At 42.1% G+C, this 14,656-nt stretch overlaps 1 protein-coding gene across 1 annotated transcript; it reads right to left on the reverse strand.

Annotated features, from left to right (window-relative positions):
• Nucleotides 1-430: 430 nt before the first annotated feature.
• Nucleotides 431-11,136, reverse strand: ZFP64 (ZFP64 zinc finger protein). Its single transcript, XM_064521534.1, has 6 exons — nt 10,963-11,136; nt 10,239-10,478; nt 8,730-8,891; nt 8,028-8,090; nt 7,239-7,490; nt 431-3,383 (listed from the first exon to the last, which is right to left on the reverse strand). Exons 1-6 carry the CDS (start codon nt 11,012-11,014, stop codon nt 2,083-2,085), a joined length of 2,070 nt encoding a protein of 689 aa, XP_064377604.1. The 5' UTR covers nt 11,015-11,136; the 3' UTR covers nt 431-2,082.
• Between the last annotated feature and the right edge of the window lie 3,520 nt (nt 11,137-14,656).

The following is a 14,656-nucleotide window of genomic DNA, read 5'->3' on the forward strand; positions in this document are numbered from 1 at the left end:
GCTCCATAAATCAGCTATCTGTAGGGAAGAGATAATTAGCAGGTGATAACCTGCATCACCAAGGTAGTCCAAGAACAAGCGTAGGGGATAATAATCCCTGAAATATAGCTGTCAGTGAACTCAGAATTTTCACTTCACATTTCAATACAGTGTGAGGCTAGGAAACACTTCAATAATGCCTTTTTAATTAAGCATTCATGGGGTTTCTCCTTCTAACTGAAGTATGGGCTTTTCTGTTATCTACGACCAGAAGCATACACTGTCAAGGAGTTTAAATCAAAGATGAGAATTCAAAAATAAGAGGATTATTTGGAAGGGTATTTTTGTTTGTTTTAAAAGACCATTAATCTAGAATCAAGAATTAGGGAGGCAGAAGAGACCCAGATTTCCAAAAATACTATTTCCCAATGAAGACAGTGATACTGGAGAATTCAAGTTTAAACCACCTTTCTTTTGACAAAAAAACAAAGGCCACATTTTCAGGAACAACCTGTATGACTGCACTTGTGACTTAGTTTGCATTTTCCTATCTGTCTTTGTAAAGCAGGAAGCCTTACCCTGTAAATAGAAACTGTACCATATAGAGGAAAGACATGTGGGGGGGCAACCCTACACATGCCAAATAAAGACTGTACAGGCTAAAAGATTCAAACACAAGAGGCCTATTCAGAAACTGGCCCTAATTACATAATCATCTTTACAAGTTCTCCAAGCATATTTCTAGAACAGAAAGCAATCATTCAATGTCTCCCACTAGCAAAAACTGTGAAATCTAACTTGACTTAGATTCCCCAAGGGGAACCTCTGAGTTGGTTTCGATAACACACTCTTTTCAGTCTTCACGTATGTTAACAATTGTCCTTAGGATGCTGTCTGGCTGTGAAATGATCTCTCACTTTTGCAGATCCAGGCTGCTACAAGATAGAGCTGTCCACTTTCCCAAGTTAGGAGTCTGTTCTTTAACTAGTTAATTTCTTAATGAAGATATTAGCTACCATTGCAAGAGTGCTCATCAGACCACGTTATGATATTGTATAGTTCAAAATACATCCCAAAATTCACATATTCACTCATTATACAAATGTACATCATTTAACAGCAACTACTGTCTTGCTGGGATCTAACCTGAATTTATTCTAGTTTGGATCCTCAGAATAGAATCTACTGATTTTCAGTTTTACTGGCATGAGTTCAATCTTTTCTTTTTCCCCTTTTAATTTGAAAAAGAACAGAACCAAAAATACAATGCACTTTTTCCACCCATGCAACCATAAACAAGTATGAAGGCAACATCAAAATAAAAACAAAAATTTAAGTACCATGTTTGTAAAAAATATATTTGTAGTTGTTCTGTTCTTTAAAACAAAGGCGACTCTGACAGATCACTGTGCCATATACATGATTTGCAACAGTGTTCTTGCTAACAGAAAAAGGTAGTTATTAGTGATGGAGGGACAAAATATTTTTGTCTTCTAAAAACAATCACCTGGTCTGCTTCTGCCTAAGCATCTCCAGATTGTCAGGTGCTATCAACTTCTACCAATGCTAAGGAATAAGTCCCATAACCTTTACTATGCCTGCATTAGACCTGGCTACTGGGTATTTCTAAAAGGTTAACTATCAGCCAGGTCCAGCAGATGCATCCACAGCATAGCATCAAACCACCACTAGCATTGCTTAAAAATACACTTTAGAATGGCTTGGACTATTATCTTTTTGTGTGTGCATGAAAAAATGAGTTTGCTGTGATGATCATTTATCAGAAGGTGATGTTTTCTTAACTGATCAAATACAATACAAGAATCATATTCTGGGAAGCTTACTGCTAGGTGAAATTATAAACAGTTGTTTGGATACTCAGATTTTACAAAGAACACAGCCTCTGATTTTAATAGAGGCACATACATATACACATCCTCTTTTCCCACATACAAGTTGTATGTTTCCATGTATAGACAGGTAAAACATGTATGTGGAAGATATTTGGCTTTATAGGACAAATTCTGCATTTGCTTATGTCCTATGTGGTTTTACTGACTTCAGCATTGCTGCAGAAATTTGTTTGGGAATAGTACTCTGTGACTAATCTGGTATGGAGTCTGCTGGACATAGCAAAGCTGTATGGGCTCCACTTTGAATGATCGAATAGGTCTGCTTAGGGGCTTCTGTGTGAGAGGATGAGGAAAAGATAGGAGGAGGGGGAGCTGAAGTGGACACAGTGATACTCTGACCTCCATCACTAACCACAGTCACCTCTGTGGCTCCTTCTTGTATTAAAGCATTAAGGCCTTCTAAGTCAGAACAGCTGATTCCAGAGCTGGTGATGAAAGCTTGGTTTGCTGAAGCCTCATGACTGCCGACAGGAGCAGCAGGAATCAGAGTTTGGTGTAATGCACTTCCATCGCTTTGGTCATGAGTTGTGAGAAGAACTGCTGGTTGTGCCACAGACCCTGCTTCACTTTGAGATATGGGAGGCGGAGGCGGCGCCAGCAAACTGACTTGGCCCAGCAGCTGCAACCGGCTATTGGCCGAGAGGTCTTCCTGATTCTGGCCAACTAATGTGGGAGGCACGACATTCACCGACGCTGCCTGAACTATACTGTTTGCCTGAGGGACCTGGTGACCCACAATGATCTTGACCCTTCCCTCATTGTATGGAGAAACCTGAGCAGCCTGAAGTGGGACTTGGAGGTGACTGACAGTAATTGGGGCACTGGTCTGCCGACTGGGATCCATCTGAAGCTGCAGAACAGCTAGTTCATTATTCTTAGTCCCATTATACATACTATGCTGCTTCTTATGACTTCTAAGAGAATCTTCTCGGACAAAGGAAGCCTCACACAGGTCACACTTAAATGCTTTCTTGGCATCCAATTTGGCAACTTGCCTGGAGCCACCCTGTTTGGGCCTATCTCCTTCTTTCTTCTCCACGGTTTGCTTCTTGGTCTTGACTTTGTCTCCATGAGCTTTCCTCACATGAGTTGTCAGGTTGCTTCGCTGCTTGGTATCGAAGCTGCAGAATTCACATTTGAAAGGACGATCCTTGCAGTGAATTCTCTCATGTACCTTTAGAGCTGCCTTATTGGAGCAAGAGTAGTTGCACTCTGAGCACTTCACTGGCTGCTCAGGCTGATGAGTTCTTATGTGGTGCCGAAGGCTTGTTTTGTTTCCACACTGAAACTCACACTCTGGGCACTTCAGAGTATTTTCCATGCTGTGCTTAATACGAATGTGCGATTTCAAGTTTCCCTTCATGGCACAGCGGACCTCACAGAACTCACATTTGTAAGGTTTCTCACCAGAATGCACACGCAAGTGCCTCTTCAAGTCTGAATTGATTTTAAATTTAGCAGGACACATCTGACATTGGAAAGGAGCATCTCCTGTCGACAACAACAAAAAAACCACATTTCAAATTAGAGAAGAGTAACCAAGATCCATCTCTCTCATGGAGAGATCAAATGCTATAATACACAGCAGACTTGTTTCAGAAACCTGTAAACTCCCAACATATTTTCAAGACGTAGAGAACTCTGCAAAGGGATGGTATATGTCACCTGGTTTGAATACTTGTGCACAGACTTTCCAAGAGCATGCCTACCCACACCTGTTGTGCCTTCAGATCTGCATCTTAGATAGCCTTCATTTTTAGTCTATTTTGTGCGTAAAACTATTCCAAGTGCTCCAAAAGAAGTGACTAAAGTTTCTCCATTTATATTTCTTCAGCAACAGTATGTCTAACTGGTGTTTAAAATTAATTAAAATAAACATTATAGAAGTTTAACATCTGCTAGATTTTTTGAAGTCTAAGAAATCAACATAAACACATGCATGTCTCTGGTTTACAGTACATGATTTACAGTGTGGCTTGCAGACAAATTTTAAGCCCAGGCTAAATGGTAGGCTACTGCAGAAACAAGCGTCTAACTGGCACCAGCTTCCCCGCTTGCTCATATATTCCTTACTGCCTCTCTTGTACCAAGATTTGTCCACATGATAAGTTAGATTAGCTGAAGAGAAAAACTGATTAGTTTTAGGCCTGGTTAATTCCTTGACCTGGCTCATGTGGTACAGCACAAATACTATTGCTGGCACAAGGGAGGGAGTGAAAACTTGTCTAGAACATCGCGTGGTGTATGGACAAGAGTCTATACAGGTGATTGTAGAACCACAGTATTATTACAGTTATACAACAAAAAGGAATTACAGATACACAACAGTAACTAGAAAAGAGAAACAGAATACTAATGAAACACATATGTAAGTATGTGACTCAAGGGAAATATGCTTACACAGAGAAATAACATTAAGCTTTTGTTTCTTCTGGCATTGCAGCACCTGAGAAAGAGATATTTGCACCATGCATCATACCTAATAATCTTCTACAGACCACTTTAAGAAACTCTAATCAGTTTGCATTCATGCAAACATGAATATAAAATATTCACAGGTGCATAATTTTTTTAAGAACGCTCCTGATCCAAAGCCTAACAACAAAGTTGAAACTTAGGTCAAATTCTTAACTACTGAAGTGTGAAAAATGAACATATTCTTCTGTAAGGTCATTAGTAGTCTACTTACATCAAACTACCTACATGAGTAACCATTTGAACTATCTGGTTCTAAACCACTGTTTTTCATTTTCTTTATTTCCAGGTTTGTGTCACAACGTGTATGATCAAATTAAGCTGCAGATTTGTTTAGTCTATAATCCTTGGATCAATTCCAGGGTGAAGACCAGTGACACCTTTCTGAAGTCTTTAGAAAATCCAAAGCAAACCTACTGAATAACACCATTCACTTTTTTTATTTAGTCTAAATAGGTAGTTCTCTAAATGGCCAGAGCGTAAAATGTTTAGGTATTACTTTGAAAAAATAGAACTGTTAGTGGGTGCTACAGGTATGGGGAAGAGAAAGAGACTGTACTTAGTTCAGCAGTTTTTTTTTTCCCTTTAATAATCAAACTGCAAATGGCTAATTTATTTTACAAGTTAATATTTTATAGAGTTTGTGACAGCTGTATAATTTTGCATAATTTGCTTATCCAGCTACAGATGCCATAGATTTAGCTGCATATTTTTCAAATCAAGTTGTGGCCTACTGTGCTAATCTATGTATCTGTTTAATAATTGAGATACATGGTGTATTATGTATATGAAACAGACTTTATTAATGAAGATACACTGTTTGCTCATCTGGTTTATTTTACAGTCTCAGCTGCATACTCAGCTACTGAATTTTTATCTACTTTGCTGATGAAGGCACAGTACATATTTCAATGGCTTAATTTTCATATTCAGGATCGTGTAATACATAGAAGATAAAATTAGTAATTTTACTGAATAAAGGAAAGTATGTTTGTTTTGTTATTTAAAGAGTGGTCTGTTACTGAGAACCAAACTTAAAGAAAAAAGAAAAAGGGGCGGGGGGGGAGTGTCTGATCCTGGAATTCTTACCCATAAGAGTAATTCTTCTTAACAGAAAACTGATCTTTATATGAATAGTTCAACAAGTAAGGGTATGTAAATGATCTGATACTGAGCTATGTAAATTACATTCACCTTCTAGAGAAGGACTAATTTTATTCCAATAAGGAATGTATTGTAGTTACTGATCTCGATTTTCTCTTAAAATTGGTTAAGTGTGCTTAACAGCTCTGCAATATAATAAGGGTGAAACGATTATCTTCTAAGTTATTGTACTTCCTTTCAGCAAATCAATGACTAAGAAAAGGTCTTTTTTACAAAAATTGACTTATTTAGAAGAAATAGAAGAGACAACCAAACTAAAGACTTGACTTGAATTTTAGCATAATTAAATGATGCAACAGACTGATCTGCAAAAAGAACCTATCTAAACCCCTTTCTGACTACTACAATATTTAATGCTACCAAAAAAGAAACAAAACAAAATGAAAATCACCATACACTACTGGAAATGCAAGAGTACTATCATCGTGCAGAAGTCCTCCCACAGCTGAATTCGGAGCATACCTGTCCATGCACAGAAATGCACGAGTATGCACACTCCTCCCTCTATCACATGGGGAAAAAGCATCATCATGGCCTCTGACCAGTAGGTTTACTACCAGGTAACTTCTCACAACATCTCTATACCATGGTGACCCACTGTCACATCTTATATAGCAAAGGGAATAGGCAAACTTGTAAAACTGCCCAACAGTTCTGCCTGCTCCATCACAGCAGATTTGTGAAGTATAAAAGATTCTTTTCTACTAAAGACAGATTGATTTAACCCTCCCCTCCCTCACAATCCACAAGGGATTTGTTTCTTTTATGTACTCAAATCCCATCTTGCATACATCTGAACTAATGTTGTTTAGTACTTCATTTCAGAATCAGATCTAGCATAGGTTCAAAGCTAATCTAGTAAACACTGAACCTTAACCACCTTGCAGCTAACATTCACAGAACTAATCAAATATATAAAGGACAACATGGAAACTAATTCGGTACCCTGGACTAGGTGAAAAACTACATATGAAGATAACTATACATCAAAGATAAGTGTACTGCAGTATCTTCACAGCAAATCACTTCTAGGAACGGCCTATAAAAAGGAATCTGATTAACAGGAAACCTAGGAAAATAACACAAATATAAAAATGGTACAAGGTTTATAAGCCTGCAGACCAAAGTCTTCTGTGCACCAGGCAAATACAATATGGGCAAAATTTAGTTAAAGTTTTCTCATACTCCACTATTAATGTGCATCAGCCTGCAGGTGGAAGGCACTGCAGAGAAAGATCACAAAAGATACAACTTAAACTGCTAATTAGTTTCTAATTTACTGGTGCAAGAGAAATTAAATTATGTAGCTGAGGTTTGCACCGATTTAACCAGTCAATTATAAAATAATTTCAGTGTTTCTAATACTGTGAACCAGGTCTGAAAGTTACAGAACGGAACCCAAACGCTAACAACAAAAACACACCTTAAGTTCTACTAATTTAAGAATGTCTCATAGACAGTTTCAAAAATCAACTTAGAAGAATAACTACCAAGAGTCAGATAAGTCGTCTGATTGCTTCTACATATTTTTAGAGAGCTGTGTTGCCCTACTGGATTCTGTGCCCACAAGATGTACAAAAGCATCTAGGCATCCAGCTTCTGAGAAATCAAATAGGCACTTCCTGGCATATGGACACCTGCAGAGCTTTAAAAATCTTCCCAATGATTCTCAAATCTTTACAGATTTGAATCTTGGTACAAACTTACCTGTGTGTGATCTGAGATGTACAGTGAGCTGGCTAGAGTTGCGGCTTGCATAAGGACAGATCTGGCATTTAAAAGGACGTTCATTGGAGTGAATGCGCTGGTGCTTGTTGAGACTGCTGCTGTCTGCAGCTGCATAGTCACAGTGTTTACATTTGTAAGGTTTCACCCCAGTATGAGAACGCATATGCATCTTCAGCTTATCTTTACGACTGAAGCATTTGTTACAAACCTCACATTTATGGGGCTTGTCTCCTGAAACAAACAGAAGAGCACCAACACATCAAGAATTTTTGCATAATAAAAATGTTTGCAGAAATTAAAGCTCTCTTAACATGCTCTAAAAGGGTGCATGTGCAAGTACAACAAACAATTTAGAAGACCTTTGGAAATTTCTCCCCTTACAACTCTGAAACTGCTGTTTGGACAACTTCTGGAATCACTGTTAGAAATTAAGGGCAAATTAGCAAATTATTAAGGAGACATTATGCACTACCACACTGCAGCACGCTGATAAACATGTGGCGTGCATCTCACAAACTTAGCTGTGCCTTTAACCAATGTACACTGTTTAAGTTTCCTACCTGCGAACAGTATGGGCCACAGCAGGATCTGGCTTACCAAAAAGGGCAGTTCTCAGACGCTGAGAACTACAATATTAAAATGTACAGATATACGTGTATATTTTATCTAATTTATCTATAGGTATGTAATTTTGTAGGAAAATACCTTTTGGAAAAAAGCACAAAAGGACGAAAACAACTAAACCCAAAATATAGCAACTACATTAACCTGTGTGTGTTCGCAGATGACGTTCCATATCCTTCATACCATAGGAAGTCTTGAACTGGCAACCTGAAAATGGTAAGATTATCAAAAAGAAAAAAAAAATCATTAAATTCAAGGAAAAACTAACAAGATAATAATAATAAAAATGTACTACGCTATTCTGGGCTTTGCCTTTCTTCTCAAGTATATCTTCTTTAAAATTCAGTATTTCTAGAAAATGAAGCCCCCATCTTGTTTCCTCCCATCTACTTAAAATAGTAACTGGATTACCAATGAACTTTAGCTTTCTCGTGCTTCCCTAGGGGGCAATTCACTCTCCACATTACCTTTTGCTGTAATTCTTTGAGTAAGCTTTGAAACAAGTTCTCTGGAATCTTGCCTAGGACTCAAGATGCTCTTTACAGCACATGGGGGACACAGGTGGAACTGATTAATTTCACATATAATCTCAGGTTAGTGCTATTGAGAACTTGGCTAATGGCTCACCATTCAGGAATCCTGTCTGAGAGTGCTACACTTTCAGAGTACAAAATGATGTCAGTGCTACTGACATCAACATTAGTAGATCTCACCCTTGGTAAGTAGGTTGCTTTCCAGATTCTGTGCATCTTAACTGCGTTAAACAGACAGTCTTACTGTGCATATAACTACACCAAACCTATTGATTTTAAAATGAAAAGAAGGAAGACACAGTCATCGTCTTACCTGGATAGCAGCAGTTCAGTTTCTTCTGTGAAAGTGAAGAAGTGGATTTCCTTGAGCGTGCTTTTGGTGGTGTTGAGACAACAGCAGCAGTTGGAGGCTCGCTGCTCTCACTAGGCAGGTATGTTTGATAGCCATGCTCAAAAACAAACTCTGGGGCAGAAACTAAAAACACAAAATAGCTCAGTTTGACAGCATTAACTTCTCCAGTAAGTAAAATTTAGTTATTTTCCAATTTCATTAATTACTTCTCTACTCCATTTTTCCAGCAACATTCCTATTCCTGGCTTCCTATTCCTAAGGGGGGTAGGGAGAGAGCTGTTCTCTCCCTTGCTGTCTCGCTATCAGATGAGAATGCTGTCAAGACCCCATGAGCCATGCTGAACTTAGTACGACCCTAACTGGGCTCCCTCTTTGAAACCTATCTGACTGCACAATTAATGGTTCAGTTTCTTCTGATGCCTGCCCAGGTCTTACATTAATAAAATTATGCTTGTTTTTCAACACTGGCTGTGCTAGAGCCCAGAAGAGGAATAAAAAAAATAAACAAACAACCCCCAAACTATTTATATGGAAAATGTTGTCCAAAAAACAAATAAAAAGCTGTTTTAAAGGTTCAGCTCCTTTCAACTATACCCTTTGTAACTGTTATGCATAAAAATAACAGGTAAAACTTTATCAGCCAAAATACTGGCTTTTAAATCAATCAAACCATAGTATACCCTAAAAAGGGCAGAATAGTGTAATTGCTCTCATTTTAAAGGACAGTAAATAAGAAGCAGAAAAGTGACTCATCCAAAACCCACACTGAGCTGAGGGACTATAATACAAAAAAAACCCCTGGAACTAAGCCCTGAATTCAGTTTGCTTCACTGCTCTTTCAGATACTCTTCCCTATTCTGTCCATCCAACTTAAAGTTAAAAAAATGGGCTTTTAGTAAGGTCCCAGACCAAAACAAAATACAACTATATATAGAAGGGCAAAACTTCATGCATGGAATAAAATTCTAGTTCTACTTAAATGTTTGCAGGATCAGGACCTCACTTGAGCCTTTGCATAGGCAGAAATTGTGAGTAATATTCTTCCTGCCAATTAGTTGTGGAAGCAATGTTAGTGAATGCAGTGTTTTCACACAGAAAGGCCTGGATTGGTGCCCGACAGCAATTCCCAGTCTGTTTCTCATCAAGAGCACTCTTAAAGTAAAATGCATAGTAATTTGATTATTTTTCATAAGTATTGACAATTTTAATTAGTCTTCACAAGTCGGTTATACAACACGCTAAACTTCAGCTATTCTAAGTGAACTCGTACCTCAATTAGCAAATTAAGTAACTGCTGTCAGACCAAAAGGCCAGCACATCACTTATTTTTCTCCCTTTGCATGCACGTATGTGCCGACTAACGTGAAAACTGCTTTTTCCGCTTGAAGTGGCGGGGACAAGGTGAGTATCAGGCCACGCAGCACCGCCACTCCAGCGCCTGCAAGCTCGTCGCACCTAACGCCGCGATACCTGTGATGGTTTGTGTTTCCGAAGTGATGGTTCTGGTGGTGGTCTGGGCCTGTGTCGAAGGCACCGTCTCCTCCGACACAAACTGGACCGTACTGGTGGCCCCGGCCGCGGCGCTGGTGAGCTGGCAGCCGCTCTGCTTGTGGGCCACGAAGGCATCGAGGTTATTGAACTGCTGCTTGCAGATGCCGCAGATGTGGATGTCCGGGGTGAGCTCCACCAGCACCGTGGTGCCTCCGGGAACTGCGCAGTTAATAAACGACAGGCGTGACTGGGACGCATTCGCCCCGAGGAAGCGCCAGGCGGCGGCAGGGCCGCAGCAAGCGGCACCGCGGGGAACGGGCACCCTGCGCGGCCGGGCCCGGCCTCGGGCCGGCGACGGGCGGGCTCACCGGGGCCGCGCCACGGGGCCGGCGCCCACGGAGCCGCCGCGGCCCACGGGGACCGCCGCCGCCAAGCGCGGGGCCGCTCCGCCGCGGCCCTGCGCGGGAGCCCCCCCCGCCGCTGCGCCCGCCCGCGGCCCCCCGCGCGGCGCCTCGGCCGCGGCCCCGCGCCTCTCACCCAGATTCCCGGGTTCCCCCCAAAGCCAGGTTCCCGGGCTCCGCTCCCGCCTGCTTCTGGCGCTACTCAGGTTTCGGGGCCTGCTGAGGCCCCGGCTCCACTCGGCTTCCGCCGCGCGGGCCCCGGAGCGCGCATAGCCCGCCGGCGCGCCGCGCCGCGCACTTACACTGCACGGGGCCGGGGAAGGCGGGCGCCGCCCCCCCGCCGCCCGCGTTCATGGCGGCGGCGAGCCCCGCGCCTCCGCCACCTGCACGGGGCTTATTAGCGACGGGGAACCTCCCCCCGGCCTTGGCGGCGGCCGAGCGCGGACGGATGTGGAGGAGCCGAGCATGCTCAGTGGCGGCGGCGGCGGCGGCGAGGCGACGGCGGGCTCACCTGCCGCCGGGGCCGCCGCGTCGCGAGCTCCCGCCGCCGCCGCCCGCCCCGGGGCGCTGCCTCGCCTCCCCCCGCCACGCGCGCGCGGCCGGAGGCGCCTCACGGGGTCCGAGGCACTTCACGGGGCCGGAGACGCCTCGGCTCCGCGCCAAAACGTCCCTGACAAGCTCAAACGCCATCAGTCAGCGTCTGCTAGCTCGCAGGGCTACCCCCCTCTTGGAGCCCGTGCCCATGTCTGCCAGCACGAGTGTTCCCCCACTTCCCTCATGGGCCGTTGTCCAAAGTTAAAGCTTTCCTTCATCGTCTTAAGTTAAAGCTTTTCTTCATCTAGCACTGCTGGCATGAATCTGAGAGCGAGGGCTGGCAATGGGATTGCGCCTTGCGCTAGTGCCACTGCAAAAACAGGCTTCAAGTCTTGGCCTTTCCTTCCGCATCGAGTTCCCCGTCCTGGTGCGGAGCCCTGTGCTGAGGGGCCGCGCGGTGCTAGTGCGACGCTGTACGGCAACGCGCCGAGGAACGAGCTGGCTGCACGTGGGTGATCTTCAGCATGGCACTCTGATACTCCAGCACTTTTTACCGTTCTTCCGGTTCTAGGCCTCTTCCCTAACAGACTTTATCCACCACAAGCTCTCACCTTTCCTTCAGTCACGCTCAGCCCAAATCTCAAAGACTAACCTAAGTATTCATTTCATTTATAGTGCCAACAACAAACTGATACCCGCTGAAGTTACTGGAAAGCCCCTCGATTGAATGGATGTAGGCCTAAATGTTCCTTACAGGCAGGCAGCATTCCTCATTTTTAAGGGTTGCTGAAAACTCCAGAAGAAGCCACCCCTTTTTTGGGGGCCAGGGCGGGGGCTGACATTGTCAGTGCTGAGTATGTTCTTTAGTGCTTTGAGATTGGCTCAGCCATTTCAGTGGGCCCAGTTTCAGCAAGTTACATTGCTTTGCCCTGTATTTAAAAAAATCAGCTATTCAGGAAAGACTCGCAGCATTATACACTGATGAGAAAAGAAAATTTGGAAGGTGGGTCTACTTCAGGTAGATGCCTTCTGCTACCTGAATTTAGCCAAACTGTAAGAAAAAGCTTTGTTTGCTTGTGATCTGCAAAGACTTTGTGTTTGGCGGCTGAAGTCCGTCTCTGATAGGCACCCTGTACTCACCCTTTGTTTCCAGCTCAGGCTCCTGATATCCCCAGACCTGAATTAGGAACCAGTATTTCTTCTGCACCCTCAGTGCTCCATCTAACAGTGTGGAGGAAAACCCAGCTTCATGCCAAGATAAACTCTCACCTGGTGATAAAGCAGCTGCAGAGGGGCAAAGTGGCATAAAATGGGTCACTAAAGGTCATTTAATGCAGACAAAAAAGAGTGGGAGAACAAACTATTCATTCTGATATTTCCTTGTGAGTTTGATTTTGTTACTGAATGTTTTTGTAACTGAAGATGTGTGACAGTGTAATCATTAATAAATACAGAAAAGTTTATATACGCACTAAACATACCCAGAATTTCAGATGCTAGTTCATATTACAGTTGAAGTTTTATTTTCCTGGGAAAGCGGCATCCACTTGACATTTCCGTTGACCCATTTTGCGAAAACAATGTAACACAAACATGGGATTGTTAGGGGGCCAAGATAAGGCACAAAAAGTGATAATCCTAGTTCCGGCCTTTAAAACCTTCAAACTGTATTTGATAGCACATCATCCTCCTGGCTGCAAAGATCAAACTTATCTTGCCTTGAGACTGCTAGTAGATTTTAATCCAAGTTTCAGATAAAGAAGTTGATTAATAAATGAAAATGCTAAAGAAGAAAGAAACCAAACAAACTCCATGCCGTGTGTATTGAATCATGAGTATTAATATGATTTTCAAAGTTTACTCAGAATCCCCAAATGAAAAAAAACCCATGGAATTAACACTGACTTTCTGGAAATACAGATGATTTTATGGTAGCATGAATATGTAGCCAGTACCTATAAAGTATACACAGAAATAGGAATATGGTCAGTGCTGATGAGATTGTTTTGGGAATATATCCAGAAGAAATTGCAGCTAAGAGTACGAGTAATCAACTTGAATCTATTTTTCCACAGTACAGACAGAGCTATAGAATTGAAAGCTGACTTTTAACTTATTTTGCTACTTTTTCCAGAACACTGTGACCCATTTCCGAAGCTGACATAGCGAGCGTCTGCCTGCCTGTCTATGCACCTATTATAGTTGCAGTCAAAGGTGTACTTTGGAGCGTAGCATAACTTACTGTAATCTATTTCTCACTCAGTTTAATGCTTTTTTATTAGAATACAAGGCTACTTGACATGATTAGAAAACAATGGGCATTGTGCTGTTATGTTAAAGTGAATTTTCACTTATCCAAGGGCCTGTAATGACAGCTAGGCATGCTACGTGCCCCTTTTGACTGCCAGGACAAATACAGCAGCATAACAACATTGCGACCGTCCTCACTGATGTGTTCTTTCAGACTGGGTATCGAGGTAACAACATTTAATTGATACAAGGCCTGGTCTGCAGTTGTATGCCGGAATAGAGTATGAATAGTTTGGTGTCTGGTGCATTACCATCTCTTTTAGAAACATTTGATACGTGATTCAATTGGGCGCTATTAAAGAGAAGTGTTAAATTAACTTACAGTAGAAGATTCACAGTTAACCGTACTGCTGCAGCTGGCATCTGAAAGAGAAATTCCCTCCACCCCTTCCATCATTCCTTCCAGCTGTCTTCTAAAAAGCACTTGGTCAGGAGCAAACTAAACTACTTCATTCCTAATGCTGGCAAAGGCTGAAAGCACTTGGAAGAAAAGTGCTCAGTCTTGGACTGGTCTTGCATTTTTCTGCCCATCTCTGGTATTTCCCAGAATGCTACAAATACAGCTCGACTGGGAATTGTCAGACTTTTTCCACTAAGGGAGAGCAGGAGGGTCCAAATGAATACTTTTCATAGGAACGTACACATTTTGATAATGTTTGTGTTGGGAGAAGTTTTTCAGGTCTAGGCAGGAATGTCTGGTTAAAACTAGAGAGAGAAAGGAACCTTCTCAAGAAGAACTAGTAGCTTTCAAATGCGTGTGCTGGCAGTTCAAGTGCTTGGCCTTTTATTTCTTAGAGGATTATTAACTGTCAAGTCACTCTCTGTTTGGGCTTTGTTTTGCTCATTTTACAGATACGGTTAAAAGAAGAAGAAAAAAAATAAATTCAATAGGCACTGGCTTCATGCTGATGCAGAACTTTAAACATAAAAAAACCCTCATGTTTTTGGCATGATAGCCGCCTTTGGGTCCACCGCTATTTACGAAGAACTCCTGCCATACAGCATGTCTAAATGTAATTTCTATAAGGGCCTATCTTTAAAAAATATTGGACTTACAGTTATAGCATGTCATTGCATAAGACCTTTGTACTGAAATGTTCCCAGAAGCACACAAGTATATGCCTAACAGTGATACCACTTATCAACTGCACA

Source organism: Dromaius novaehollandiae, chromosome 16 (assembly GCF_036370855.1).
Source record: "Dromaius novaehollandiae isolate bDroNov1 chromosome 16, bDroNov1.hap1, whole genome shotgun sequence".
NCBI classification, from domain to species: domain Eukaryota; kingdom Metazoa; phylum Chordata; class Aves; order Casuariiformes; family Dromaiidae; genus Dromaius; species Dromaius novaehollandiae.